General features: G+C 42.2%; 1 protein-coding gene across 1 annotated transcript; it reads right to left on the reverse strand.

Moving 5' to 3' along the window:
* Positions 1 to 229: 229 nt before the first annotated feature.
* On the reverse strand, positions 230 to 22,955 carry LOC112252483 (ubiquitin-conjugating enzyme E2 H). Its single transcript, XM_024423732.2, has 7 exons — positions 22,427 to 22,955; positions 4,888 to 4,964; positions 4,650 to 4,724; positions 4,478 to 4,517; positions 4,259 to 4,311; positions 3,343 to 3,471; positions 230 to 3,164 (listed from the first exon to the last, which is right to left on the reverse strand). The coding sequence occupies exons 1-7, from the start codon at positions 22,477 to 22,479 to the stop codon at positions 3,043 to 3,045; spliced, it is 549 nt and encodes a 182-aa protein (XP_024279500.1). The 5' UTR covers positions 22,480 to 22,955; the 3' UTR covers positions 230 to 3,042.
* Positions 22,956 to 27,496: the final 4,541 nt, after the last annotated feature.

The following is a 27,496-nucleotide window of genomic DNA, read 5'->3' on the forward strand; positions in this document are numbered from 1 at the left end:
TACACACTATGGCTGTTCTCTTGTGGTAACCATTACAATACACCACAGTGTCTGGTGCCCATGTTATTGAGACACAGTTGGCATAATGCTAAAACTACACTCATAATGTATTAGGATGCTAATGCTAACTTGAACCATCTCAATGCTGAGGCTTTCCCATGTCAGTACAGACAGTGCATGTTTTTCAATGCATTAATTTCTCAAAGAAATGCAATTTTCCTGTCTCATCGACTCTCCTGTTCTTAGTTTAATGGAGGCAAAAGACAAATTACAGACAAATATCAACAATAGCTTCACCGTCATGTGGGACTGCGGTGTGGGGCCTGTTCTGTCATCTGTAACGTCACCCTGCACCCTAATACTTCAAATTATGTTAACTATATTATTATACATTTGACAGTTGTTGCATTTTGTGAAAATGAAAACAAAGGGATTAAATCAATTGTGATTCAATTCTTGTGTATGACTAGGATGTCCCCAATGAAAGCTATGATGAGTTTTCTTAAAGAAATACAGATGACATCTCGTCTTATGTGACCTGGGACAAGAGGCCAGTACACCCCCCTGTAACAGGCTTTACGGCAGTGTTTTGAAGCATTATGACATCTGCTTTGAGCAAAGGGTCCACATTATTATGGCAGTAATAAACACCCGGCTCCTAAAGTTTAGGACCCCAACTCTTTTCAGTTACTGTACATGTCACTAGTAGCATATTGAATTGATGCACAATGTTTAGAAAATCATAGGTAGATCTGTCATGTACAGAATGGACAATATCCTCTATTGTGTGGAACAGACACCCATTCACATTGCATTTCTATCTGAAAGTCTCATTTAGAATGTGCCCTATAGAATATCATAGGATTAAGCACACCAATCTGGGGATATGATTGGGCCCATGTACTGTACTGTGGCATGAATGGGACACCCTGTGTAAGTTGATGAGCCTTGACCAACCTCTCCATGAACACAATAGTAGGAGAGGAGAATCCTGGAGCACTCCCAATGTGGTGCTGCTGAGTTAGAGATCAAAGTTTGAAAAACCCAAAACACTGCTTGCCAGTCTGGGTATGTAGCTGTACTCATCTAGCCTGGGTGCCAGACAGTGTTTCTGCTTAAGCCCAACATCACGTCACAACAGTGAACAAAGGAGTTGGCCACAGCAGAAACAGCCAGACACCCAGGCTAGATAAGTTCACTTGCACACTGACAGTGCAGACAGAAGAGACCATTTGCATAAGAGAAAGGATACAGAGATGCAACATTCCTTTGGAGGATCAGATTCAAATCAGGAGAAGAAAAAAACTAATCTAATTAAAACTAAATGCTTCACCTTTACAGGACAATTCGCTTTGAAACTAGCTTGCTATAGAAGGAATAAAACCATAGATTATAATAGGATTCACCATCTGGCACATTAACTAGCACTACGCAAGTCAAATACCTATTATAGTTGAACACAAGCAATAGGCAAAATTCCCCTACACCCAACAAGTCCCCAGGTACCCCTCAACACCTCCCAGCCCAGTCCCACACAACAACCCAATCCAACCCCTAGATCAGGGCAGTCCAGTTTTATCTACAGAGGGCCAGTGATGTGGCTCCTGTACCAACCAACACACCTGATTCAACTAATCATAGTCTTCCATAAAGACTGAGAGAAGTCCAAACAGGTGTGTTAGTGCTTGGATGGAATGAAGCCTGGTCATGCACTGGCCCTCAGTGTGGATACGACTGGACACCGCTGACATCTAGACCCATCCATCACACATGAGGTGTCTTTTCTATATTTCTACAGCAAATAAGCTCAACAAAGCACTACACAACTTAACTTCTGGATCATGCCACAAGGTACAAAAGGATGCTTAGAGAATGAAACACTTTCCTAAAACGGAGAGGAGGAGGGCTAAAGGAGTGTCTGGTGGACAACAGTGGGAGTTTGTTTAGTGACAGACAGCTCCTGGGTTGATAGTAGTTCATCTCTGTGGTTCTCTCATCCAGAGCAACAAAAATGTGTCATGCTGTGTGTGTTAGGGTTGTCACGGAGATGAGAAACTACTATGGCTCTAGAAGTCTGTTTCATTTCCACCTGGGTCAGTTGGATCTAACAATATGAGGTTCTCTCTCTCTCACACACACTCTCTCTCTCTCAGGTGTTAAGTGGTGTGGTAGGTTGTCTTTGGTTGGTGAGCTGGTGCTCCTGTCTACGGGGTGAAAGGCGTGTTTACAGAACAGTTTCTATGACAACCAGGGTGTGGTGGGTTGATAGGCTTGCATACTGGCCTCTGGGGCAAGGCCTGAAAGATGGGTCAACAACAGCCATATTGGAGAGGTGGATCTGGATGAAACCCACCAACTGATCCTCAGGAAGGAATGATCCTGTTCCTGATGGTAGCTTCCAACCCCATCCAAAGGAAGGCAGAAAATGACTTTCGAAATGGTGTAATTCCTCATTGTGGTAATAACTCCAGAGAGAGGGGGCCATGCACTAGAGACAGAGCTTCTGGTAGAGCATGGGGAGGGAAAAAAAAGCTGTAACTGATGAAACAGTGTTTCACTCACCAAATACAGAACAATTCTGAGAATTAAAAATCTAAACTGTGGTGGGGAGGGGGTACTGAGTAAACATTCCATCCCTGTCTCCGTCATGACAATGACAGTCTGACAGTCTTGTCTTCCCATGATGCTCTGCTCTCACCCTATCGTCGGTTCCATCATGGTTGGGTTAATCAGAATATCATCCAGACCGCAGGAGGGCATCTAGGATCATGGGAATGCTGCACTCCTTTCTGGGTAGGAGGGGGTAATAATGTGGGTGGGGTGGTGTTGGTAGAGGGCTATGGGTAAGTAATAAAGAATACCTAGACGAGGGGGAGACTGACATTTCACACCGCCACTTCTCATACATATAATCCATAAAAATCATTGTTTGTTTAGTAATAAAACAATTGCCTTGTTTAAATATGAATATAATAGTTTGCTTCTGCTCTTTAGGAAATGATAGTCCGTGTGGTTGAGGGGAGGGCGGTTGCCAGCCCTTCACTACAACTCCATGTCCTGAGCCTCATCCTCAGAGAAGTCAGACATGGAACTCTCAGACGAGGAGTCACCTCCCTCCTCCTGCTCCTTTAGAGCCTCCTCTGTCGCATACTTTTGGAGATACTCTGGAACAGAGAGAAGGAAAAGAGTCAGACAGTCGATCGTGTGTGTGTGTGTGTGTGTGTGTGTGTATGTATATACAGTATGTATATGTGTGTATACAGTATGCATGTGTATTTATATACAGTATGTATATATGTGTGTGTGTGTGTGTGTATGTATATGTATATGTGTGTGCCTCACCTTTGATCTTGTGTTTGTAGTCCTCTGGCCGATGCAGGTACATGGCGGCAGCGTCTCCGTTGAGAGGGTCGATGGGGTTGGGGTAGGCCAACAGCTGGGGCAGGAATGACTCAAAGATGTTGGTCAGGTCTGCAAGGGGAGGAGGGACGACCAGTGTTTTACATTATGGGGGTTAAAGAGGTGCTAATGTGCAACCTTTGACTCAAGGTAAACACTCAATGAGCTGTACTAATTGCACAACTAATTGCACAATTAGTACAACCGTACAAGTTGAACTGCAAAACAACCCCGCCACATCACAAGTATTTCATTTGGAGGTTAGTTGGCCTCACAATTTTGCATTTCATATCCAGTCCTGTCATGACAAATGACTACTAGGTCTCTGTTCAGCTCTCACCATCAATACAACAGCCTATCTGCTACAAGCAGTGAATGGGCCAACAACTCAAACCAGAACGGGTGATCTGTTTCAGTCATGTTAAAACCCTGCTAAAAAAGACATTATAATGCCACGTCTGGTATGTCCCACTGACACAGTGTTCCTAATCGTTGAAACAAGAGTTCAAATCACAGTAACAAGGTCAATTCCTTGTACGGTTAAATTGCTAGTTCAGTTTTCAATGATAGGAACTTCTGTATGGCAATCATGCTCAGCTATTCACAAGGCGAGCCATATAAAAGCCTTATAAACACTAAGTTGAGACATTGTAGACCTGTTTTCCTAGTCGGTCGCTCTTATGTCAGCTCCTCACAGCTGCTTCCAGCAGCCACCAGCCCAGACATGATCATAGAGAAAGGGTACAGTATGTACCCATGTCATGGAACAAACCATTCAGTGAGTTTCAAACATTTCCAAACTGAAGTGGTAGCATGTCCATTGTGTCCATTTTGAAATCAATTCTGAACTGTTACTCACCATATAGGGCTGTCCACGTCTGGTTGATGACATCTAGACACACAGTCCCTGACCTGAAGGAGAGGGGAGATGAGAGAGCAGAAAATAAACAGAATTGTGAGCAGCATTTTGTGATATAACAAACATGATGTATAACTGATAAGATTGTCCAGGCCTATACGTCAACATACCGTACATTAGTTGCAAACTACTAAAACGATATCATCAAAATGAACTTACGCTTCATCAATGTTGGGATGAAAGATTTTATTAATGAATCCTGTGAGGAGAACAATAAAGTTAGTTTTCATAGAAAACCTGTGTTATTGTAATTTCCACAATGCTTTAACCAGTTATGTTATTAGTTTCTATTACATAGAGATTGTTGACAGATGCATTTTTGATACTGTACCTATAGATGGAGACTTGAAGGGGTATTTGTCTGGTAAGTCTACTCGCACCTTCCATACACCTCCTTCATACGGTGCTAAAAAACAACATTTGATTAGAAACACACACACACACACACACACACACACACAGGGAGGAAGATTGCCTCCATATAGCCTACCATACAGATCTTTGCATAGATACAATGAGCCCAGTGAGAAACCAGCGGAAGTCATTAGGCTGTTTATGAAAACACTTACTTCCTTGTGGGCCGTAGAACTTGACCACAAACTCATTGAGTCCGCTGAGGATGGTTACCTCATGCTTGCTCTCGATGCTGAGCACTTGTTAAGGAAAAGACACGACTGAACGTGACTAACGAGAAGGCTACAGTACAAACAACACACATTTTAAATGAAAGTAAAACAAGCCAATTAAAATGAGCCACAATCAGAATCCAACTAGTTGGGTGAACTGGGCTCCGTCCCAAACGGTATTGATCAAAAGTAGTGCAATAAATAGAGTGCCATTTGGGACTCAGCCCTGGTCTGAGGTCAGTAGAACCAGTGTGTGTGTGAGAGAGAGATACTCTGGGCTAAGGTCAAACATAGGATTGATAATGCCAGCCGTGGTGTCTGATCAATAATGTAGTGATCAGACTCAGCCAACACACAAACACTTACCCTAACCAAAACTAACCACACAAATAACTAATACGTTACCTCACTCTCTTATAACAAACAATGTCATATTATAACCAGAAATAGCCCAACTTCACACAATAACCAGAATGACCAAACACCCTCAGGCTCTACCCAGAACTAACCAAATGTGGGTATCAGCTTCTCTTCTTGGGAGAATAGGAACCAAAACAATAGGAAAGCACCAGTGTCCCATCAACTAGTCTAGGCCTCTGGGAGACAATGCTCTGGCCTGATGAGGACCCCCGCTGTGGAGCTACATGCTGGGCATCAGTCACCAGGGTCTATGGATGGAAACACCTTCCACATTCTGACACCTGTGCCCTGTATTGTTTTGACCAATGAATTGAGACAGTTCAGTTGGCCAATGTTCAAGTTCACCTGGGTGAACGAGATGAGGCTGTGGGAGGGAAAAGAATGGGAGAGAAGAAAATAAAGAGAGTGAGACTCTCCAAACTTACTAAACATTTCGTAAAATTAAAGACGGCTACACTTATTACTCGATTGTAAACTTGCTTACTTGCTACTTCTCAACCCCTACTTCCGGGGGCAGAGGACAACATTCACCTGACAGTTGCCCCCCTTGAATCAGGGCAAACACAATTGTCTCATTGATCAAACACTCCTGTAGTATAAATAGTAATAGCAGAGCTGAAATGTAGACATTTTCCTAATATTTGAGACTTGTTTTATTGAGTTTTTATCTGAAATTGCAGCAACAGCGTGTTACATTCCGAAATTGTCACAGTAGCTGCCAGATGCACTGGCCCTCAGTGTGGATACGACTGGACACCAATGACATCTAGACCCATCCATCACACATGAGGTGTCTTTTCTATATTTCTACAGCAAATAAGCTCAACAAAGCACGACACAACTTAACTTCTGGATCATGCCACAAGGTACAAAAGGATGCTTAGAGAATGAAACACTTTCCTAAAACGGAGAGGAGGAGGGCTAAAGGAGTGTCTGGTGGACAACAGTGGGAGTTTGTTTAGTGACAGACAGCTCCTGGGTTGATAGTAGTTCATCTCTGTGGTTCTCTCATCCAGCGCAACAACAGTGTGTTGCGTGTGTGTTAGGGTTGTCACGGAGATGAGAAACTACTATGGCTCTAGAAGTCTGTTTCATTTCCACCTGGGACAGTTGGGTCTAACAACATGAGGTTCTCTCTCTCTCACACACACACACAGAAATTGTCACAGTAGCTACCAGATGCACTGAGCCATGTAAAACTATGGAAACCCATCCCACTACCAAAAACATGTAAAACAGGATATGTTTTATAACATTGTTTGGTCATTTCAGATGTGGCACCACAGGTCCTGGAGTGTATGAATTGTTTTCCTGGGGGCTAACCTAACCAACTCCCACCCTAGTTGTAGCGAATTACATGGTAATAAATCAGCTGTAAAAATAAAAAAACAGTTTTATATGGGCTTTGATGGGACAAGATTATTTTTCTAAATCAGGCCATATGATTATTTATTTATTTTTACACCTAGAAAAACCCCTACCCTAGGGAGGATGAAAACATTAAAACCCTTTACCCAAAAACAGACAAATGTGATTGGACAACAAAAAAAAGAACAGGGCCGAGCTCGCTGTATTGCAAAGGCATTGCGTAGGACTTTGCATCTGCAATTAAAAAGATACTCATACAGTATGTCATCACTACTGTGTTAATTTATTAATTCCAGTCAATCATTTTTTATATAAAGCTGTAGGTGGCCTAGCCATCAGTGTGAATATACATCAAATTTGATCAAATTCTTATAACACAAATAAATGTGCCTATTTTAGGCTAGAAATTCATAGCTTAGGCTACAAAAACATGACATTACGTTTCCCCAGGCCCAGATGGGATCAGAGCGCATAGGCTTCTCTAGGCTACCTGCAGCTGTGGATGTTATCAGTAGGCTACAGTTGATCAGACTGAAGCACAGACTAAATGTGTACATTGACAAATCATGTGGCAGTTCAGTAAAAATACATTTAAAAATTGGGTGGCAGGTATGGGCTTTCAAATAAAAAGCTTGGTCGCGGTGAATTCCCTTATACACACATTTTTAGTCGCATTTTGCTTTAACCACGTAATGATTTGCATGATATTGATAAAAATTAAGCCTGGTTTGTTGTAATGTTGTAAGGTGCTATACTTGTACATGCATGTGAAAGGGTTAATCTGTCATTTCTTATAGGCTAACGTTACTTGATGAAGACATGCTGTTACAGCAACTCTTTGCTTTTGTCTTGAAGCTAAAATGTAATGAGTGTAGCCTACAGATGAGAAGATAAACCCTTTAATTGACTGCACATACATGCTTGTGAATTGCTGCATTATTCAATAGCGTAATATGGTTTGGTTGCATTATTTAATAATGTAATATGTTTCAGAAGAAAAGTTTGTCATTGTTGAATAGTTTGTGCTGGCTAGTGCCTACTGCGATATTTATGGTCAATTTGAGCTGCAGACCAAGACTGTTGTGTTGACCAACGAAAGGCAAGGCTTTAATGTGAATTAAAAAGTAGAATTCTCTTCTGCAACTCCGCTCCTTCATATCTCGTAATGGGAATAGGGCCATAGAGATAGCTAGATAACATATGTTTAGAGATCTAACTCGCCACTCCAGTCCACATGAAGAAGATTTTACTTCAGTTTTTATTTAATCTCATTCATTTCTGTATCAACCACCAAGGGCATAGGAGCCATGGAGGACATAGTTGATAGTTATGAAGTCAAATATTTGCTTTGTGTGTATTTTATTTTGTCTCTGTTGCCATTGTCCTAACTGGAAGGTTTAGTGAATGGGTCCATAGTATGTCAATAGGGCTAAATTGCTAGCTAGCTACCCACGGAAAATTGACCTTGCATAACATTAGTTTTAGGTCATTTTAGCCTGTTTAACAAGCTGGCTAGCTAGATTATTATTCACATGTAGCTAGCTGATAGTTAAAGTAAAACATTTGCTTTGTGTATATCTTGTTTCTTCTCCATTGTTGCCATTGTCCTGGCTAAAAGAAGGTTTAGTGAATGGGAGTTGCAGTGTGAGGTAATAGTGGGGGAAGTGTGATTGCTTCTCAAATTAATTCTAGTCTACATATTGAGAAACTATATCCTCTTGATTCCTGCTTACAAGCAAAAACTCCAAAAGGAAGTACCAGTGGCACGTTTAATATGGAAGTGGTCCGATGCGGATGCTAAGGTACAGGACTGTTGTTTCACTAGCACAGATTACAATGTTCCTGGATTCATCCGATAACATTGAGGAGTTTACCACATCAGTCACCTGCTTCTTTAATAATTGCATCGACGACGTCGTCCCCACAGTGACCGTACGTAATTATCCCAACCAGAAGCCATGGATTACAGGCAAAATCCACACTGAGATAAAGGCTAAAGCTGCTGCTTTCATGGACCGGGTTGCAAAATAAATGGCAGGAGATTTTCGATGTACCAATTCCATACACTTGACTTTTTCAATTTAAATGATTACATACAATTCTTGCCACCAACAGAATGCTATATATATGGGGCATACAACAATCTCAGCTCTGTAGATTTTGTTGCGGAGAGACAGAATCAATAATAGCCCACCTTAACTCATCCCCATACTGTTCTTTTTTTTGTTGCTCTTTTGCACCCCAGTATCTCTACTTGCACATCATCATCTGCACATCCATCACTCTAGTGTTAATGCTAAATTGTAATTATTTCAGCACATTTGCACACACTGTATATAGATTATTCTATTGTGTTATTGACTGTACGTTTGTTTATCCCATGTGTAACTCTTGTGTTGTTGTTTTTGTCAACTGCTTTGCTTTATCTTGGCCAGGTCACAGTTGTAAATAAGAACTTGTTCTCAACTGGCCTACCTGGTTAAATAAAGGTGGAAAAAAATAAAAATAATACTGAGCTCAAGGCTAGAGCTGCCGCTTTCAAGGACCGGGACACTAATCCGGACGTTTATAAGCAATCCCGCTACAACCTCCGACGAGCCATCAAACAGGCAAAGCACCAGTACAGGACTAAGACTGAATCCTACTACGCCGTCTCTGACCAGGGTTCGTACAAACAGTGGCAAGTCAAATTCAAGTACTTTTTCAAACACTATCAATTTGTAATAGTTCATATTATGCAATTGTTTCTAGTCGCCACCAGATGCCAGTATATTGCCACAACCTTATGAAAAAAACAAGTTAGTATTCAACACTACCTGACAAGTTCTACTCAATAATAAATGGTTTTACTACATACATGAGTGTTAAGTCAGTACTGATGATGTTGTAATTTGAGTAGTGATGAGCAGAGATTTTGTACATGCCTACTGGTGAACACATTTCATATTAGCATTACTACACAATTCCAGCTTAATGACTGATTTTATTGGGCATCTACTATTTCATAGCTACAAAAAACGGCATGTGAACAGTCACCAGAACAGCAGGAGCATGGCTGCTGCTTGATAAAGCGGAATATCGTTTGCGCTCCTTGAGGTGATTGGCAAAAAAAAAACTCTGGGAGGTTGCTGCAGAGAAAAAAGTTGATGTAGAACTGCCGCTAGCGCAGGATGCAGTGCTGTGTCCTTCCCCTTTCATGTGGCTCTTCAGGGCCAATTCACTCATGCTCGCAATGTCAAAGTTGTTTTTTCTGCACCTTATGCGGTGTGGGATGGTTGGGTTCAGTGATGTAGTGGTAAAAAGGTGGGTAAACTATACTGAACAAAAATATCAAATGTAATCATGTTTCATGAACTGAAATAAAATATATATTTTTTTTAATTAAATATGTACAAAAGGCAGGATTGAATCTACATTTTAGCTATTGATGTGAGGTTTGGCAGCACCTAATCAGTCAGTTCGATACCTGCCTGGCTGAGTGGCAGTGTGGGTGGAATGAGCGAGCTTGCCCGGAAACCACAGTGTGAAACACGTGAGGAAATAAAACTCAGTTGTCTGCCTAGAAATTACATTTGCAAGACCAATACGTTTTCATAAACATATTTGATCATTATCTGTTCTCCTCTCATTTTAATTCAAGTATTTTTCTTGTACCAACTTGATTTTAGAGTGCCAAATTCAAGTACTTTAAGCACCTTGTGCGAACCCCGTCTGATGTGGCAGGGTTTGCAAACTCACGGATTACAAAATGGAAACCCAGCCGCAAGCTGCCCAGTGACGCAAGCCTAGCAGACGAGCTAAATGCATCAATGCGAGCATAGAATGCAAGCAACACTGATCCATGCATGAGCGCACCAACTTTTCCAGACGTAGTCGATGCGACTAAGACCATTAAACAGGTTAACTTTCACAAGGCAGCGGGGCATTACCAGGACGGGTACTCAGAGCAAGCGCTGACCAGCTGGCAAGTGTCTTCACTGACATTTGCCCTAACCCAGTCTGTAACATGTTTCAAGCAGACCACTATAGTCCATGAGCCCAAGAACGCCAAGGTAACCTGTCTAAATGACACGGGGGGCATCAGGAGTGCGTGCTTAGTCCCCTATACTCCCTGTTCACCCACAACTCCGTGGCCGCACACAACTCCAACACGATCATTAAGTTTGCTGATGACACGACAGTGATAGGCCTGATCACCAATGAAGATGAGACAGTCTATAGGGAGGAGGTCAGTGACGCCAGGACAAAAACCTTTCCTTCCATGTCAGCAAGACAAAGGAGCTGATTGTGGACTACAGGAAAAGGAGGGCCGAGCACAACCCCATCCACATCGACAGGGCTGTAGTGGAGCGAGTCGAGAGCTTCAGATCCTTGGTGTCCACATCACTAAGGAATTAACATGGTCCTCACACACCAACACAGTTGTGAAGAAGACAAGACAATGTCTGTTCACCCTCAAGATGCTGAAAAAATTTGGCACGGGCCCTCAAGAGTTTTATAGCTGTAACATAGACCGTCTTGACTGGCTGTATCAAATCAAACTTTATTAGTCGCATGTGCTGAATACAACAGGTGTAGTAGACCTTACAGTTAAATGCTTACTTATGAGCCCTTAACCAACAATGCAGTTTAAAACAAAAATACAGATAACAATAAGAAATAAAAGTAACAGGTAATTAAAGAGCAGTAGTAAAATAACAATAGCGAGACTATATACAGGGGGGGTACCGGTACAGTCAATGTGCAGGGGGCACCGGTTAGTTGGGGTAATGTGTACATGTAGGTAGAGTTATTGAAGTGACTATGCATAGATAACAACAGAGAGTAGCAGCTGTGTAAAAGGGGGGGAGCAATGCAAATAGTCTGGGTAGCCATTTGATTAGGTGTTCAAGAGTCTTATGGCGTGGGGGTAGAAGCTATTTAGAAGCCTCATGGACCTAGACTTGTCACTCCGGTACCACTTGCCGTGCGGTAGCAGAGAGAACAGTCTATGACTGGGGTGGATGGAGTCTTTGACAATTTTTAGGGCCTTTCTCTGACACCGTCTGGTATAGAGGTCCTGGATGGTAGGAAGCTTCACCGCTTGGTATGACAATGCATCAGGCCGAGCTCCCTGCCATCCAGGACCTCTATAGCAGGCTGCGTCAGAGGAAGGCCATACATTTTTTTTTAAAGACTCCAGCCACCCAAGTCATAGACGGTTCTCTCTGCTAACACACAGTAAGAGGTACCAAAGTCTGGAACCAGCAGGACCCTGAACAGCTTCTACCCCCAAGTCATAAGACTAAATATTTAACCAAATAGCTACCCGGACTATCTGCATCAACCACCTTTTGCATGAACTCTTTTGACTCATCACCAGGGTTGGGTAGGTAACTTTCTAAATGTTATCTGTTAAAGTTACTAGTTACCTGTCCAAAATTGTAATCAGTAATGTAACTTTTGGATGAACCAAACTCATTAACGTAATCTGATTACATTCAGTTAGACTTTTAGATTAGAAGAAGAACAAAATGTAAGTTACCAATTGAACAACATCTATTGCAGGATAAATCAATGTTAAAGTTTACATAACTGGCCACATATGAATGTAAAATGTCACTTTATGGGTTGTTATGTAGGCTTCTTGTAACCCATCGCTTTCTACTACATACAATAATACGATTCATTTATATCTTTACATTAATAAAGATACAACTACAGCTTTCCCCATCAAATCACATTTTATTGGTCACATACACATGTTTAGCAGATGTTATTGCAGGTGTAGCGAATTACTTGCGTTTCTAGCTCCAACAGTGGAGTAATATCTAACAATACACACAAACCTAAAAGTAAAATAATGGAATTATGTAATATATAAATATTAGGATGAGAAATGTCAGAGTGGCATAGACTAATATTCAGTCGTCTCTAAGTCTATCAAAAGTGTACAAGTTTGAGCATGTGTCCATTAGGCCTATGGATTATTTTAAAAATGTATCAGCATGAATTAGAGTGAGCAATAAAAAAATATTTTTCTCTGTGCATTGTTGGGAAGGGCCCGTAATTAAGCATTTCACTGTTAGTCAACTCCTGCTGTTTACGAAGCATGTGACAAATACTATTTGGTTTGGATAGTTCTGGCTGTGTGATAAACTGATAGTGAAAGTTTTGAAGCCAAGAATACTTGCTAGCTACATACTATCTTAGTCTCCATCATAGGGTCATGGCAGGATAGTGAGAAGTACCTCTTCAAGCGCATAGAGTTCAGAGACTGGTGATTAGTCATAGTGTCAATCAATCTGATCTCTGATGTAATGACAGCATCTTAAGTCTAGAGGGTGTATTGCATGTGTTAGCTTCATGCAGGAGAATGGCAGCCATTATTTTATTTTGTGTAGAGTGGAGACAATCATTTCTGTTTGACATTTCATGCCTAACTTCTTTCAAATTAAAACAGTTTGTTGCTGGTTATTATTACAGTATGACAACTATCATAAGTTGGAAATATTACATTAAGTTTCAAACCATACAGTATGTAGAGCACCAGTAGGGTAAGCCCAACAAAATATAGGTTTAGATATTTCTAACATATAGAAATGTTTGTAAGGAAAGTGGAGAGCAAATGAAATAATAATATCTCATATGAAGTTTACTTTACTTACAAATTTACTTACAAAAGACATACAAATATTTGATGAAAATGTGTGAAAAGTCTGGAGTGGGCTTAATGGGTTACCAAGTGTACCCTTTAAAGGTCCCTGGGTGTTCCAAATGAGTCCACCTCTTAAATAATACATTTTAATTCATTTCCAAACTGACATTTCTCATGCAATATTTGATCCTATTATCGCCCCTGATAAACTGATCATTGCTATTCATCACAGATGTAGCACTCATAACAGCGGGGTGTCCAATCGTATCCACAGAAAAATGTGGACTTTGGCTATTATTCTTGCCAACCAGTGCACACCTGACTCTATTAATCAACGAATCATCGACTTCAATCAAGACATGATTAGTTTAATCAGGTGTGTTAATGCTTGGTTAGAACACAACCCTGCACCCACACTGGGCCTCTGTGGATAAGAAGCATGCACAGCCATGCCCTAACGCAAACAATTTTAAATTAATTCTCTGAAAGCTGATTTACATTTGCCGTTCTGCTATTCTTGTTAATTAGTCAAACTTATCTTCCTAAAGCCTATCTGAAGACTGTTTCAAATCTCCCCCTCTACTGTGTGTTAAAAAGGTACAGGTGGGGGACCTAAACAATGGATGAACCTGGATGAATGAAAGACAACAATGCCCTCACCTGAAAGTGCATGATTAGTCACCCAATTGTCATCTTCTTTTCCATTATTTGTTTCCATTTTTGGCCACCCCTTGTAGGTTTTCTATCCCTGATGTCCCTCAACCCTGATCTTATTCTTCTCTTTCTGCATCAACGACTGCCTGTCCACTCAAAACATCTTGGAGATAATTAATTTAATGAAATATATCCACAGTAATAGTCACACTGGCATTCAGTACAGTATGAACGGCCATGGCCCTAAGACTGATTGGACTGTAATCAGAGTAAGTACCCCTCTGCAAGGCCCCCCTTAGCCTTGTAAAGTTGCCCATTTGTAAGTCCAGATTTGTCTATATCCTTTACTCAAACGTCACTAGAAATTTGCATTTAAAACCTGTTTTTCAACAACAAAAAATCTGGGGGCATGCTCCCGGACCCCGGTAGCAAAAACTGCCCCCCCCCCCAACGTCAGAGTCGCTCCTATGCAGCTGTCAGCCATGTATTTGTTGGTTTATCTATCTATTATGTTCAGTCTGTCTTGGTTTGCAGCTAGGCTTAAGTCACAACATCAAGAAAATTGTTTTTTTTATTGGGTTTAGGAACAACTGAACAGGAGCAGGATTGAAGAACACTGGCCTAGACTAAAGGATGGGATCACGGCAGTCAGCAGTGACTGTGACCTACAACAGACAGGACCTATAAATAAGGCTGGCTACAATGCATCTCTGTCTTGTCTTTCCCCTAGGGCCCAGGGCTGATGCGTGCACACAGACAATACCAAACACTGAAATAGTCCGTAGGTACAAAGGGAAGGGACTAGGGCCTGAAATGGAACCAGTCCCCAGAGGTCATCATGACAAACAGTCATGTGTTCTACATTGAGCATACTCTACATTTACCTGTTCCTCTGCTGCCTGGAGTAAACAAAAGACATGCCCTCACACTGAGTGGCTGGTATACACTACATGTGGACACCTGCTCGTCGAACATCTCTTTCCAAATTCATGGGCATTAATGTGGAGTTGGTCCCACTTTTGCTGCTATAACACCCTCCCCTCTTCTGGGAATGCTTTCCACTAGATGTTGGAACATTGCTGCGGGGACTTGCTTCCATTCAGCCACAAAAGCATTAGTGAGGTCAGGCACTGATGTTGGGAGATTAGGCCTGGCTCGCAGTCAGTGTTCCAATTCATCCCAAAGGTGTTCGATGGGGTTCTGTGCAGGCCAGTCAAGTTCTTCCACACCGATCTCAACAAAACATTTCTGTATGGACCTTGCTTTGTGCACAGGGCATTGTCATGCTGAAACAGGAAAAGGCCTTTCCCAAACTGTTGTCACAAAGTTGGAAGCACCAAATCGTCTAGAATGTCATTGTATACTGTAGTGTTAAGATTTGCCTTCACTGGAACGAAGGGGCCTAGTCCGAACCATGAAAAACAGCCCCAGACTATTATTCCTCCTCCACCAAACATTACAGTTGGCACTATGATTCGGGCAGGTAGCATTCTTCTGGCGTCCGCCAAACCCAGATTTGTCCATTGGACTGCCAGATGGTGAAGCGTGATTCATCACTCCAGAGAACGCGTTTCCACTGCTTCAGAGTCCAAAGGCAGTGAGCTTTACACCACTCCAGCCGACGTATTGTGCATAGTGACCGTAAGCTTGTGTGCGGCTGCTCGACCATGGAAACACATTTCATGAAGCTCCCGACGAACAATTATTGTGCTGACGTTGCTTCCAGAGGCAGTTTGGAACTGGGTAGTGAGTGTTGCAACCGAGGACAGTCCATTTCTACGCGTTACAGCACTCGGCGGTCCCATTCTGTGAGCTTGTAGCCTACCACTTTGCAACTGAGCCGTTGTTGCTCCTACATGTTTCCACTTCACAATAACAGCACTTACAGTTGACTGGGGCAGCTCTGGCAGGGCAGAAAGTTGATGAACTGACTTGTTGGAAAGGTGGCATCCTATGACGGTGTCACGTTGAAAGTCACTGAGCTCTTCAGTAAGGCCATTCTACTGCCAATGCTTGTCTATGGAGCTTGCATGGCTGTGTGCTCAATTTGATACACTTGTCAGCAACAGGTGTGGCTGAAATAGCCAAATCCACTAATTTGAAGGGGCGTCCACATAATTTTGTGTATATAGTATATCATGCACAGCCCACATTTCTCCACTGGTGCTGGGCTAAAAACACTGGATTTACTGTGTACAGGTTTTTCTACCAGGCTTTACAATGTTCTCTTATCAGATAAGAGAGCAGAGGCTTCACATACTAATATACAAGATCAAGTGCCAGAGACAACAGACTATGCGGATTTGGCAGGCACAAAGAAAGGACAGATTTACCACAATACCCAGCCCCCACTTAAACTTCAGGAACACCCACACGTGTATAAACCCACAAGTACACACGTGCATGCACGCGCACACACACACAGACACAAAACATGCTAAGACAAAAAACAAACATCTCAAGATGACACACAATCATGAAAGTATCTCTCCCTCTCCAACACATTCATGTTCCTCACAGCGATGGCACTCAATAGGCCACTGCTCATTTGATGTTTAGCCTACTGTACTGTTCATTATTTATTTATGCAATTCATATTAATGTCTTGAGAGAACTGCCCAGGAAGGCAGCAATTACTCATGATATCCATGCATTGATTTCAAAACAGACAGTATGTTAGGGGGGTGGGAGGAGGATGCAATAGCTTTACTAAAGAGGGGAAATGTCATTGTGCATGTTTTCCCAGGTGTATTTAGCAGGTAGTCTATCCTGACCTATAGAGTGAGTAGACATCAGAAAACACACACACCGTCATGAGAGATTAGGTTACTAGATATCTTTAAACCCTACAGTGCTTATTATCCAAAAGACACCAACCGTTTGCAACAACAAAATCTAATGTTTTCTCCAAAACCTTGACATGCACACTGAATCATCTCCAACGGATTGTTTTCATAGGAAGTCAGTAGCTAGGCCTGTCTATTCCAAGCCCCCCATCCGCTCCCTGTGGAAGCAGGGTTTAGTGTAGGTCAGTGCTGTCCGGGGTTCTTTGGACGCCCATACCCTAAACCTATACCTTAACCATTGTCCCTGTTCCCAAGAATGGAAAGGTAACTGAACTAAATGACTATCGCCCCGCCCCGTAGCACTCACTTCTATCATCATGAAGTGCTTTGAGAGACTAGTCAAGGATCATATCACCTCCACCTTACCGGTCACCCACTCCAATTTGCTTATCGCCCCAATATGTCCACAGACGATGCAATCGCCATCACACTGCCCTATCCCATCTGGGCAAGAGGAATACCTATGTAAGAATGCTGTTCATTGACTATAGCTCAGCATTCAACACCATAGTACCCTCCAAGCTCATCATTAAGCTCGAGGACCTGGATCTAAACCTTGCCCTGTGGCCGCCCCCAGGTGGTGAAGGTAGGAAACAACACCTCCACTTCGCTGATCCTCAACACTAGGGCCCCACAAGGGTGCATGCTCAGCCCCCTCCTGTACTCCCTTTTGCCTTATGGCAAGGTGCTCCATCATGCTGGAAAAGGCATTAATCGTCACCAAAATGTTCCTGGATGGTTGGGAGAAGTTGCTCTCGAAGGATGTGTTGGTACCATTCTTTATTCATGGCTGTGTTCTTGTGAGCCCACTCATGGCTTCATGGCTGCAAAATTGTGAGTGAGCCCACTCCCTTGGCTGAGAAGCAACCCCACACATGAATGGTCTCAGGATGCTTTACTGTTGGCATGACACAGGACTGATGGTAGCGCTCACCTTGTCTTCTCCGGACAAGCTTTTTTCCGGATGCCCCTAACAATCGGGAAAGGGATTCATCAGAGAAAATGACTTTACCCCAGTCCTCAGCAGGCCAATCCCTGTACCTTTTGCAGAATATCAGTCTGTCCCTGATGTTTTTCCTGGAGAGAAGTGGCTTCTTTGCTGCCCTTCTTGACACCAGGACATCCTCAAAAAGTCTTTGCCTCACTGTGCGTGCAGATGCACTCACACCTGCCTGCTGCCATTCCTGAGCAAGCTCTGTTCTGGTGGTTCCCCGATCCCGCAACTGAATCAACTTTAGGAGACGGTCCTGGCGCTTGCTGGACTTTCTTGGGCGCCCTGAAGCCTTCTTCACAACAATTGAACCGCTCTCCTTGAAGATCCGATAAATGGTTGATTTAAGTGCAATCATACTGGCAGCAATATCCTTGCCTGTGAAGCCCTTTTTGTGCAAAGCAATGATGACGGCACGTTTCCTTGCAGGTAACCATGATTGACAGAAGAAGAACAATGATTCCAAGCACCACCCTCGTTTTGAAGGTTCCAGTCTGTTATTGGAACTCAATCAGCATGACAGAGTGATCTCCAGCCTTGTCCTCGTCAACACTCTCACCTGTGTTAACGAGAGAATTACTGACATGCCAGCTGGTCCTTTTGTGGCAGGGCTGAAATTTTGGGGGATTCAGTTCATTTGCGTGGCAAAGAGGGACTTTGCAATTAATTGCAATTCATCTGATCACTCTCCATAACATTCTGGAGTGTATGCAAATTGCCATCATACAAACTGAGGCAGCAGACTTTGTTAAAATTAATATGTGTCATTCTCAAAACTGTACAGGTGCATCAAAGCTGGGACCGAGAGACTGAAAAACAGCTTCTATCTCAAGGCCAACAGACTGTTAAATAGCCATTACCAGCACAGAGAGGCTGCAGCCTACATACACAGACTTGAAATCTGTGTAAATGAATAAATGGAACACTAGTCACTTTAATAATGTTTACAAATCTTGCATTACTCATCTCATATCTCACCACACGGTACCCCATGTATATAGCCCTGCTATTGTTATTTGCTGTTGCTCTTTAATTATTTGTTATTCCTATCTCTTACTTTTTTAAATATATTTTTGTACATATTTTCTTAAAACTGCATTGTTGGTTAAGGTCTTGTAAATAAGCATTTCACTAAGGTCTACTACACCTGTTGTATTCAGCACATGTGACAAATACATGTGATGTATATACTAGAGTGGCCGATTAGTTAGGGCCGATTTCAAGTTTTCATAACAATCGGAAATCGGTATTTTTGGACACCGATTTGGCCGATTTAAAAAATAAAATAAAAATGTTGCACCTTTATTTAAACGTTATTTAACGAGGCAAGTCAGTTAAGAACACATTCTTATTTTCAATGACGGCCTAGGAATGGTGGGTTAACTGCCTCGTTCAGGGGCAGAACGACATATTTTTACCTTGTCAACTCGGGGGATTCAATCTTGCAACCTTACAGTTAACTAGTCCAACGCTCTAACTACCTGATTATATTGCACTCCACAAGGAGCCTGCCTGTCACACGAATGCAGTAAGAAACCAAGGTAAGTTGCTAACTAGCATTAAACTTATCTTATAAAAAACTATCAATCAATCATAATCACTAGTTAACTACACATGGTTGATGATATTACTAGTTTATCTAGCATGTCCTGCGTTGCATATAATCGATGCGGTGCGTATCGTTGCTCCAATGTGTACCTAACCATAAACATCAATGCCTTTCTTAAAATCAATACACAGAAGTATATATTTTTAAACCTGCATATTTAGCTAAAAGAAATCCAGGTTAGCAGGCAATATTAACCAGGTGAAATTGTATCACTTCTCTTGTGTTCATTGCACGCAGTCAGTGAATATGCAACAGTTTGGGCCGCCTAATATGCCAGAATTTTACGTAATTATGACATTGAAGGTTGTGCAATGTTACAGGAATATTTAGACTTATGGATGTCACCCGTTAGATAAAATACGGTTCCATATTTCACTGAAAGAATAAATGTCTTGTTTTCGAGATGATAGTTTCCAGATTCGACCATATTAAGGACCTAAGGCTTATATTTCTGTGTGTTATCATGTTATAACGAAGTCTATGATTTGATAGAGCAGTCTGCCTACCATTGCTCAGTCACCAGCAGGCTTGTAAGCATTCATTCAAACAGCACTTTCATGCGTTTGCCAGCAGTTGTTTATGACTTCAAGCCTATCAATTCCCGAGATTAGGCTGGTGTAACCGATGTGAAATTGCTAGCTAGTTAGCGGGGTGCGCGCTAATAGCGTTTCAAACGTCACTCGCTCTGAGACTTGGAGTGGTTGTTCCCCTTGCTCTGCAAGGGCCGAGGCTTTTGTGGAGCAATGGGTAACGCTGCTTCGAGGGTGGCTGTTGTCGATGTGTTCATGGTTCGAGCCCAGGTAGGAGCGAGGAGAGGGACAGAAGCTATACTGTTACACTGGCAATACTAAAGTGCCTATAAGAACATTAAATAGTCAAAGGTTAATGAAATACAAAATGGTATAGAGAGAAATAGTCCTATAATTCCTATAATAACTACAACCTAAAACTTCTTACCTGGGAATATTGAAGACTCATGTTAAAAGGAACCACCAGCTTTCATATGTTCTCATGTTCTGAGCAAGGAACTTAAACATTAGCTTTCTTACATAGCACATATTGCACTTTTACTTTCTTCTCCAACACTTTGTTTTTGCATTATTTAAATCAAATTGAACATGTTTCATTATTTATTTGAGGCTAAACTGATTTTAATGATGTATTATATTAAGTTAAAATAAGTGTTCATTCAGTATTTTTGTAATTGTCATTATTACAAATAAATCAAATATATATTTTTAAAATCTGCCGATTAATTGATTTTTTTGGCCCTCCAATAATCGGTATTGGTGTTGAAAAATCATAATCGGTTGATAAAATCCAAGTATATACTGTATTCTATACCATCTACTGTATCTCAATCTATGACAATTGCTCTTCCATATATTTATATATTCTTAATTCCATTCCTTTACTAAGACTTGTGTGTATTAGGTATTTGTTGTGAAATTGTTAGACATTACTTGTTAGATATTGCTGCCCTGTCTGAACAAGAAGCACAAGCATTAACATCTGCTAAACTCGTGTACGTGACAAATATAATTTTATTTGAACCATTTTAATTGTCAACGTCAATGGGAGGAGGGGAGCAAGGAGCCCGATAGCACCACCCATTTGTTGTCACTCGAGCAGCCGTTTATCTAGTCCCGCCCCCTAACAGTTTCCGGATAGTAACAGGCTGACCAATCAGGGCGCTAGCTGTCGCTACAGGAGCACAAAAACAAAACAATTCAACTCACGCTGTCTAAACCTAACCTTTTAGGCAAATTTCACAAACTAAGCGCTAGATAAAAAACTATAATGTCCATCTACAATCTGATCATTTGGTGTAAAGGGCTACAATTTGGTGCGGCAGGTAGCGTTAGCTTAGTGGTTAGAGCATTGGGCCAGTAACCGAAAGGTTGCTAGATCGAATCCCCGAGCTGACAAGGTAATCTGGCGTTCTGCCCCGGAACATGGCCGTCATTGTAAATAAGATTTTGTTAAATACAAAAAAATACAATAAACGTTAACTAGCGCCAATGAGAACTTTGATAAAATTCGGAATTCAACTTGATACCATTACATCGTAGTTAGCGTTGGGGAAATGCAAAACATAGTTACAACATGTACTACTTTAGGATGGAAATACATTTAACACAAACATTTCCCCATTATTATAGTACATAATTTCCACATGACTCAAGGTTGGAAAATCAAAATGGTTAAAAACAAAAACACTGGCAAACTTGACAAGGCAAGGGGACATGTAAACGATTTGTAAACAAGAGAGCGATGCAATATTACTGATGGTTAATCATGCAGCTAACGTTATAACAGCAGGAGTGTCAACGTGAATGACTTCACAAGGTCGAGATATAATAGCAAGCGAAATAGCTTAGATGGGAAAGAAAGGCCAGTAAAAGGACGGACGACCGATTGCACGCAGAAAATGGTGCCTACAAGGCCATCGTCATTGTTTAGCTTTTCTAGTCATCGTCGTTCAAGAGATACAGCTAGCTAGCTATGTGTTCCATAAAATAAATCAGGGTTTGTGGAAAACAACCAAGGGTTGATGAAAGCATCACTAACATTAAGCACGCTAATTAGCTTGATAAATGATAACTACAGGTATTGGACGACATTTGGGAAGTTTTCTGATCTGAGCAAACAACTATATAGCATATATTATTGAGGGTGAAATATTTAGCCTAGATCTGACCCAGCTATTGCTAACTGAAACGAATCGTGTGATGCCTGATCAGAACTAAATGTTTCCTACTTTTGTTGTCATAAAACCCAACAACAGCCGTTATTGTTCGCTTACACAACATACTGTATTAGCTAGTTATTTGTGTCATCAATAACCAATACAAGTAATTACAAAAGTTGTAGATAGTTGTCACTACAATTTATGATTAGCTAAAGACGAAAAAGATTGTTTTGCCTGTCTGTTGTTTTTGCTCAGAAAAGGATACAGTTTCACCACGTCGGTATCCATTCGCCTCTTGCCTGGACTTGGCGAAGACATTTTTGTAACGTTATTCCTTGGCTAGCTCGATACTTTACTTCGATGAGGCAAGCTATTCGAACTATATGTTCTGCCTTTTCAGTTTGTCCATCGAACGAAATATTTCAACATTCCTCGCTTTCTCTCAACAACACTAGCAAATGTCTGAAGGGCTGCGTTCAGTAACTACGCTTTTACGTTCTGGAACGTTCAATTGAACGGAAACAGTACTGTACTGAACGACCAGTTGAAACGGGAAGGGGGGCGCTGTCAGCTTGTCCACTGCTCTTCAAATACGTCACTCATTGGTTCAAGCCACACGCACAGAACGAGAGCAAACGTACCTCAGTTTGTTCAAGAACGTACAATAACATTTTGTGGAACGTGTCGTTCAGTTCAAACCGTTCCGTAACGTAGCAAACGTTCAGCGAACTGAGCGCACATCAGGTCTACTCTCTCTCTCTGCCTAATTCTGAACAAATGTCTGTCCCGTCCTGAACAAAACAACCCCTCCGCCAGTGACATCAATCCCAACTAAGCGACATTCAATGAAGAGAGAGGAGAGCTTGTGTCGTGTTCATGTACTATTCGGAACTAGGAAACTCGGTAATGTCCGACTTGCTGATTTGTAGAAAACCCATGTATATAACTACAAACAGTTAGCTATTTCCGAGTTTCCTAGTTCCAACTATCACTTGAAAGCGGCATTGGAACATAGAAATAGACTTAATAGACACGACAACCATCGACATCGTTTTCTTCCCACAGATGCGAAGGAGAATTTCTACACACAGCGAATGAAAATTACTATGATAAATAATGCTTATGAACCATGGCACCGGGTGAAAACACATCATAAAACAAAACACTTATTAACTCTGGGCTCCCAAGTGGTGCAGCGTTCTAAAACACTCCATCTCGGTGTTAGGGGGGGTCACTACAGACCCTGGTTTATTCCAGGCTGTATCACAACCAGCTGTGATTGCGAGTCCCAAAGGGCGGCGCACATTTGTCCCAGCGTCGTCCGGAATTGATCCCCTTTCCAATTGTTTGAGCCATCTGTAAAAAATAAAAGCTTGTCCGGAGAAGACAAGGTGAGCGCTACCATCAGTCCTGTCTCATGCCAACAATAAAGCATCTTGAGACCTTGAGAAAGGCATTGTTCGTCGTGTGGGGTTGCTTCTCAGCCAAGGGAGTGGGCTCCCTCACAATTTTGCCTAAGAACACAGCCATGAATAAAGAATGGTACCAACACATCCTTCGTGAGCAACTCCTCCTAACCATCCAGGAACATTTTGGTGACAAACAATGCCTTTTCCAGCATGATGGAGCACCTTGCCATAAGGCAAAAGTGATAACTAAGTGGCTCAGGGAACAAAACATTGATATTTTGGGTCCATGGCCAGGAAACTCCCCAGGCCTGGAGGGAAGCCAAACTCATTCCACTACCCATGAATTGTAAAGCAGCCTTTACTGGTTCTAACAGTTTAAAGTTGACCGTTTTAATGTCACATGCACAAGTACAGTGAAATGCCTTTCTTGCAAACTCAGAACCCAACAATGCAATAATCAATAACAATGTAATACTAGAAAAAAACACATGAGAAATAAGAAGAACACAATAAGTAAGTAAGCATATTATTTACAGGGCCAGTTCCAATACCATATTTACAATGTGCAGAGATACTGGAGTGATGGCGGTAGATATGTATAGGGGTAAGGTGACTAGGCATCAGGATATAAGATAAAGAGAGTAGCAGCAGCTTGAATGTGAGTGGGTGTGCTTGTGTGTAGAGTCAGTATAAATGTGTGCATGTTATGTGTGTCACACCCTGATCTGTTTCACCTGTCTTGTGCTCGTTTCCAAATCCCCACCAGGTGTCTCCTATTTTTCCCCATTATCCCCTGTGTACCTGCGTTTTCTGTTTGTCTGTTGCCAGTTCGTCTTGTTATGTCAGGTCTTACCAGCGTTTTTCCAGTTTCTCAAGTTTTGTTTTGTGGTCTTCCCAGTTCCGACCTTTCTGCCTGTCCTGACCCTAAGCCTGCCTGCCGTTCTGTCCCTGATTGACTCTGCCTTGGATTACGAACCTCTGCATGCCCTCGAGCTGTCATTTGCCCGTCCCTTTGTGAAATAAATATTCTGAGAATCAAACTATCTGCCTCCTGTGTCTGCATCTGGGTCATATCCTGAGTCGTGATAGTGTGAGTGAGCAGATGATGGAGTGAGTGTGTAGGGCCCAGTGAGTGTGCGTAGAGACACAAATAAAAAGGTCAATGAGGATACAAGGTTAACTCAGTCTGTGTAGCTATTTTGTTAACTATATATCAGTCGTCTTGCTTAGGGATAGAAACTGTTCAAGAGCTTGTTGGTGCCAGACTTGATGCACCAGTACTGCTTGCCGTGCGAAATCAGAGAGAATAGTCTATGACTAGTGTGGTTGGAGTCTTTAACGATTTTCCGGGCTTCCTATTCCACTACCTGAAATACAGTGCATTAAAGTATTTAGACACTTGAATACTTTCCGAATGTACTGTAGATGTCCTGGATGGCAGGGAGCTTGGCCCCAGTGTTGTACTGGGTTGTCCGCACCACCCTCTGTAGAGCCACAGCTGTAGAACTTTTTATGGATTTGAGTGCCCATTTTCAACCTCCTGAGGGGGAAGAGGCACTATTGTGCCTTCTTCACAACTGTGTGTGTGTTTGGACTATTTTAATTCTTTAGTGATTTGGACACCGAGGAACTTGAAGTTCTCGACCTGATCCACTGCGGTCCGTCGATGTGGATGGGGGCGTGCTCCCCCTCCCATTTCCTGTAGTCCACGATCAGCTCCTTGGTCTTATTTACGTTGAGGGAGAGGTTGGTGTTCTGGCACAACACTGCCAGGTCACTGACCTCCTCCCAGTACTCTGACTCATCATCACAGGTGATCAGGCCTACCACCGTCGTCAGCAAACGTGATGAATTTGTTGGAGTCGTGCAGGGCCATGCAGCCGTGGGTGAACAGGGAGTACAGGAGGGGACTAAGCACACACCTCTAGGGGCTGCTGTGTTGAGGGTCAGTGTGGCGGAAGTGATGTTGCCTACCCTCACCACCTGGGGTCGGCCCATCAGGAAGTCCAGGAAGGTGTTCAGACCCAGAGTCCTAAGCTTGGTGACGAGCTTGGAGGGGACAAGTGTATTGAACGCTGAGCTGTAGTCAGTGAACAGCATCCTCACTTAGGTATTGCTCTTTTCTAAGTGGGTGAGGGCAGTGTGAAGAGCAATTGAGATTGCGTCATCTATGGATCTAATGTGTGCCATAACCAGCCTCTCAAAAGCACTTCCTGATTACAGAAGTGAGTGCTACAGGGCGGTAGTCATTGTAGCATAAAGCCTTACAGTTATTGGGGACAGGAATTATGGTGGTCATCTTAAAGCATGTGGGTATTACAGACTGGGACATGGAGAGGTTGACAATTACTGTGAACATGCCTGCCAGCTGTTCTGCGCATACTCTGAGAATGTGCCCTGGAATTCCATCTGGCCCCGCGGCCTTGAGGGTATTGACCTGATTAAAGACCTTTTTCACATCGGCCTTGGAGAGCGAGATCACTCAATCCTCTGGGTCGGTGACGGCACTCACACCCGGCATGATGTTGTTGTTGTCAAAGCGTGCATAAAATGCATTGTGTTCATCTGGTAGAGAAGCATCGTTGGGCAGATCATGGTTGAGTCTTCCTTTGTAATCCGTAATGGACTGTAGCCCCTGCCACATATGGCGGGCGTGGAGCCAGTGTAGTAGGATTCAACCTTATTCCTATATTATCCTCTTGCTCGTTTGATAACTCTGGGAAGGTCATAGCGGGACTTATTGTACTTGTTCCTGTCTTCGGCCATAGCCTCAGGGTTGTCTGCGATATCTCTGTGTGCAGTAGCCCTGTCCTTTAGTTTAGTGCCAACCTCTGTGTTAATACAGGGCTTTGATTGGGGAAGCAGCGAGCCCTCACCATAGGTACAGCTTGCTGCCAGCTCTTAGCAAACTGTTGAAAACAATTGTGACCAAATACAATGCTATTTCTCTGTAAACAAATTAACAGACTTTCAGCATGCTTATATAGAAGGGCACTCAACGCACTGCACTGACACAAATTACTGATGACTGGTTGAAGGAAATTGATAATAAGAAGATGGAGGTAGTTGTACTGTTAGATTTCAGTGCAGCCTTTGATATTATTGACTATGACCTGTTGTTGAGAACCTCTGCCATAAAATGGATTCAGAGCTATCTAGCTAACAGAACTCAGAGGGTTTTCTTTAATGAAAGCTTCTCTAATGTAAAACATGTCAAGGATGGAGTATCCCAGGGATGGTCTCTAGACCCTCTACTCTTTTACATTTTACCAATGACCTGACACTGGCATTAAACCAAGCATGTGTTTCCATATATGCTGATGATTCAACCTTATACGCATCAGCAACCACGGCTAACAAAGATTTGCACTCTGTTTTGGAATGGGTGGCCAGTAATAAACTGGCCCTGAACATGCATTTGGTACAAATCATTTCCTAAGTTCTCAGCTGAATCTGGTAATTAATGGTATGTCTATTGAACAAGTTGAGGAGACTAAATTACTTGGTGTTACCTTAGATTGTAAACTGTCATGGTCAAAACATATAGATTTAATGGTTGTAAAGATGGAAAGAGGTCTGTCTGTAATAAAGAGATTCTCTGCTTTTTTGATACAACACTCCACAAAGCAAGTCCTGCAGGATCTAGTTTTATCTTATCTTGATTATTGCCCAGTCATATGGTCAAGTGCTGCAAAGAAAGAGCTAGTTAAGTTGCAGCTGGCCCTGAACAGAGCCACACATCTTGCTCTTCATTGTAATCAGAGTGCTAATATTAATACTATGCATGAGTTGAGGAAAGACTGATTGATCATGTTTTTGGAAATTCCAAATTGTTTGCATAGTCAACTTACAGCACTGGGGTATTTTCATAACTTTTGTTTTTGACCAAATACTTATTTTCCACCATAATTTGCAAATAAATTCAT

This window comes from Oncorhynchus tshawytscha, linkage group LG06, assembly GCF_018296145.1.
Source record: "Oncorhynchus tshawytscha isolate Ot180627B linkage group LG06, Otsh_v2.0, whole genome shotgun sequence".
NCBI classification, from domain to species: Eukaryota; Metazoa; Chordata; class Actinopteri; order Salmoniformes; family Salmonidae; genus Oncorhynchus; species Oncorhynchus tshawytscha.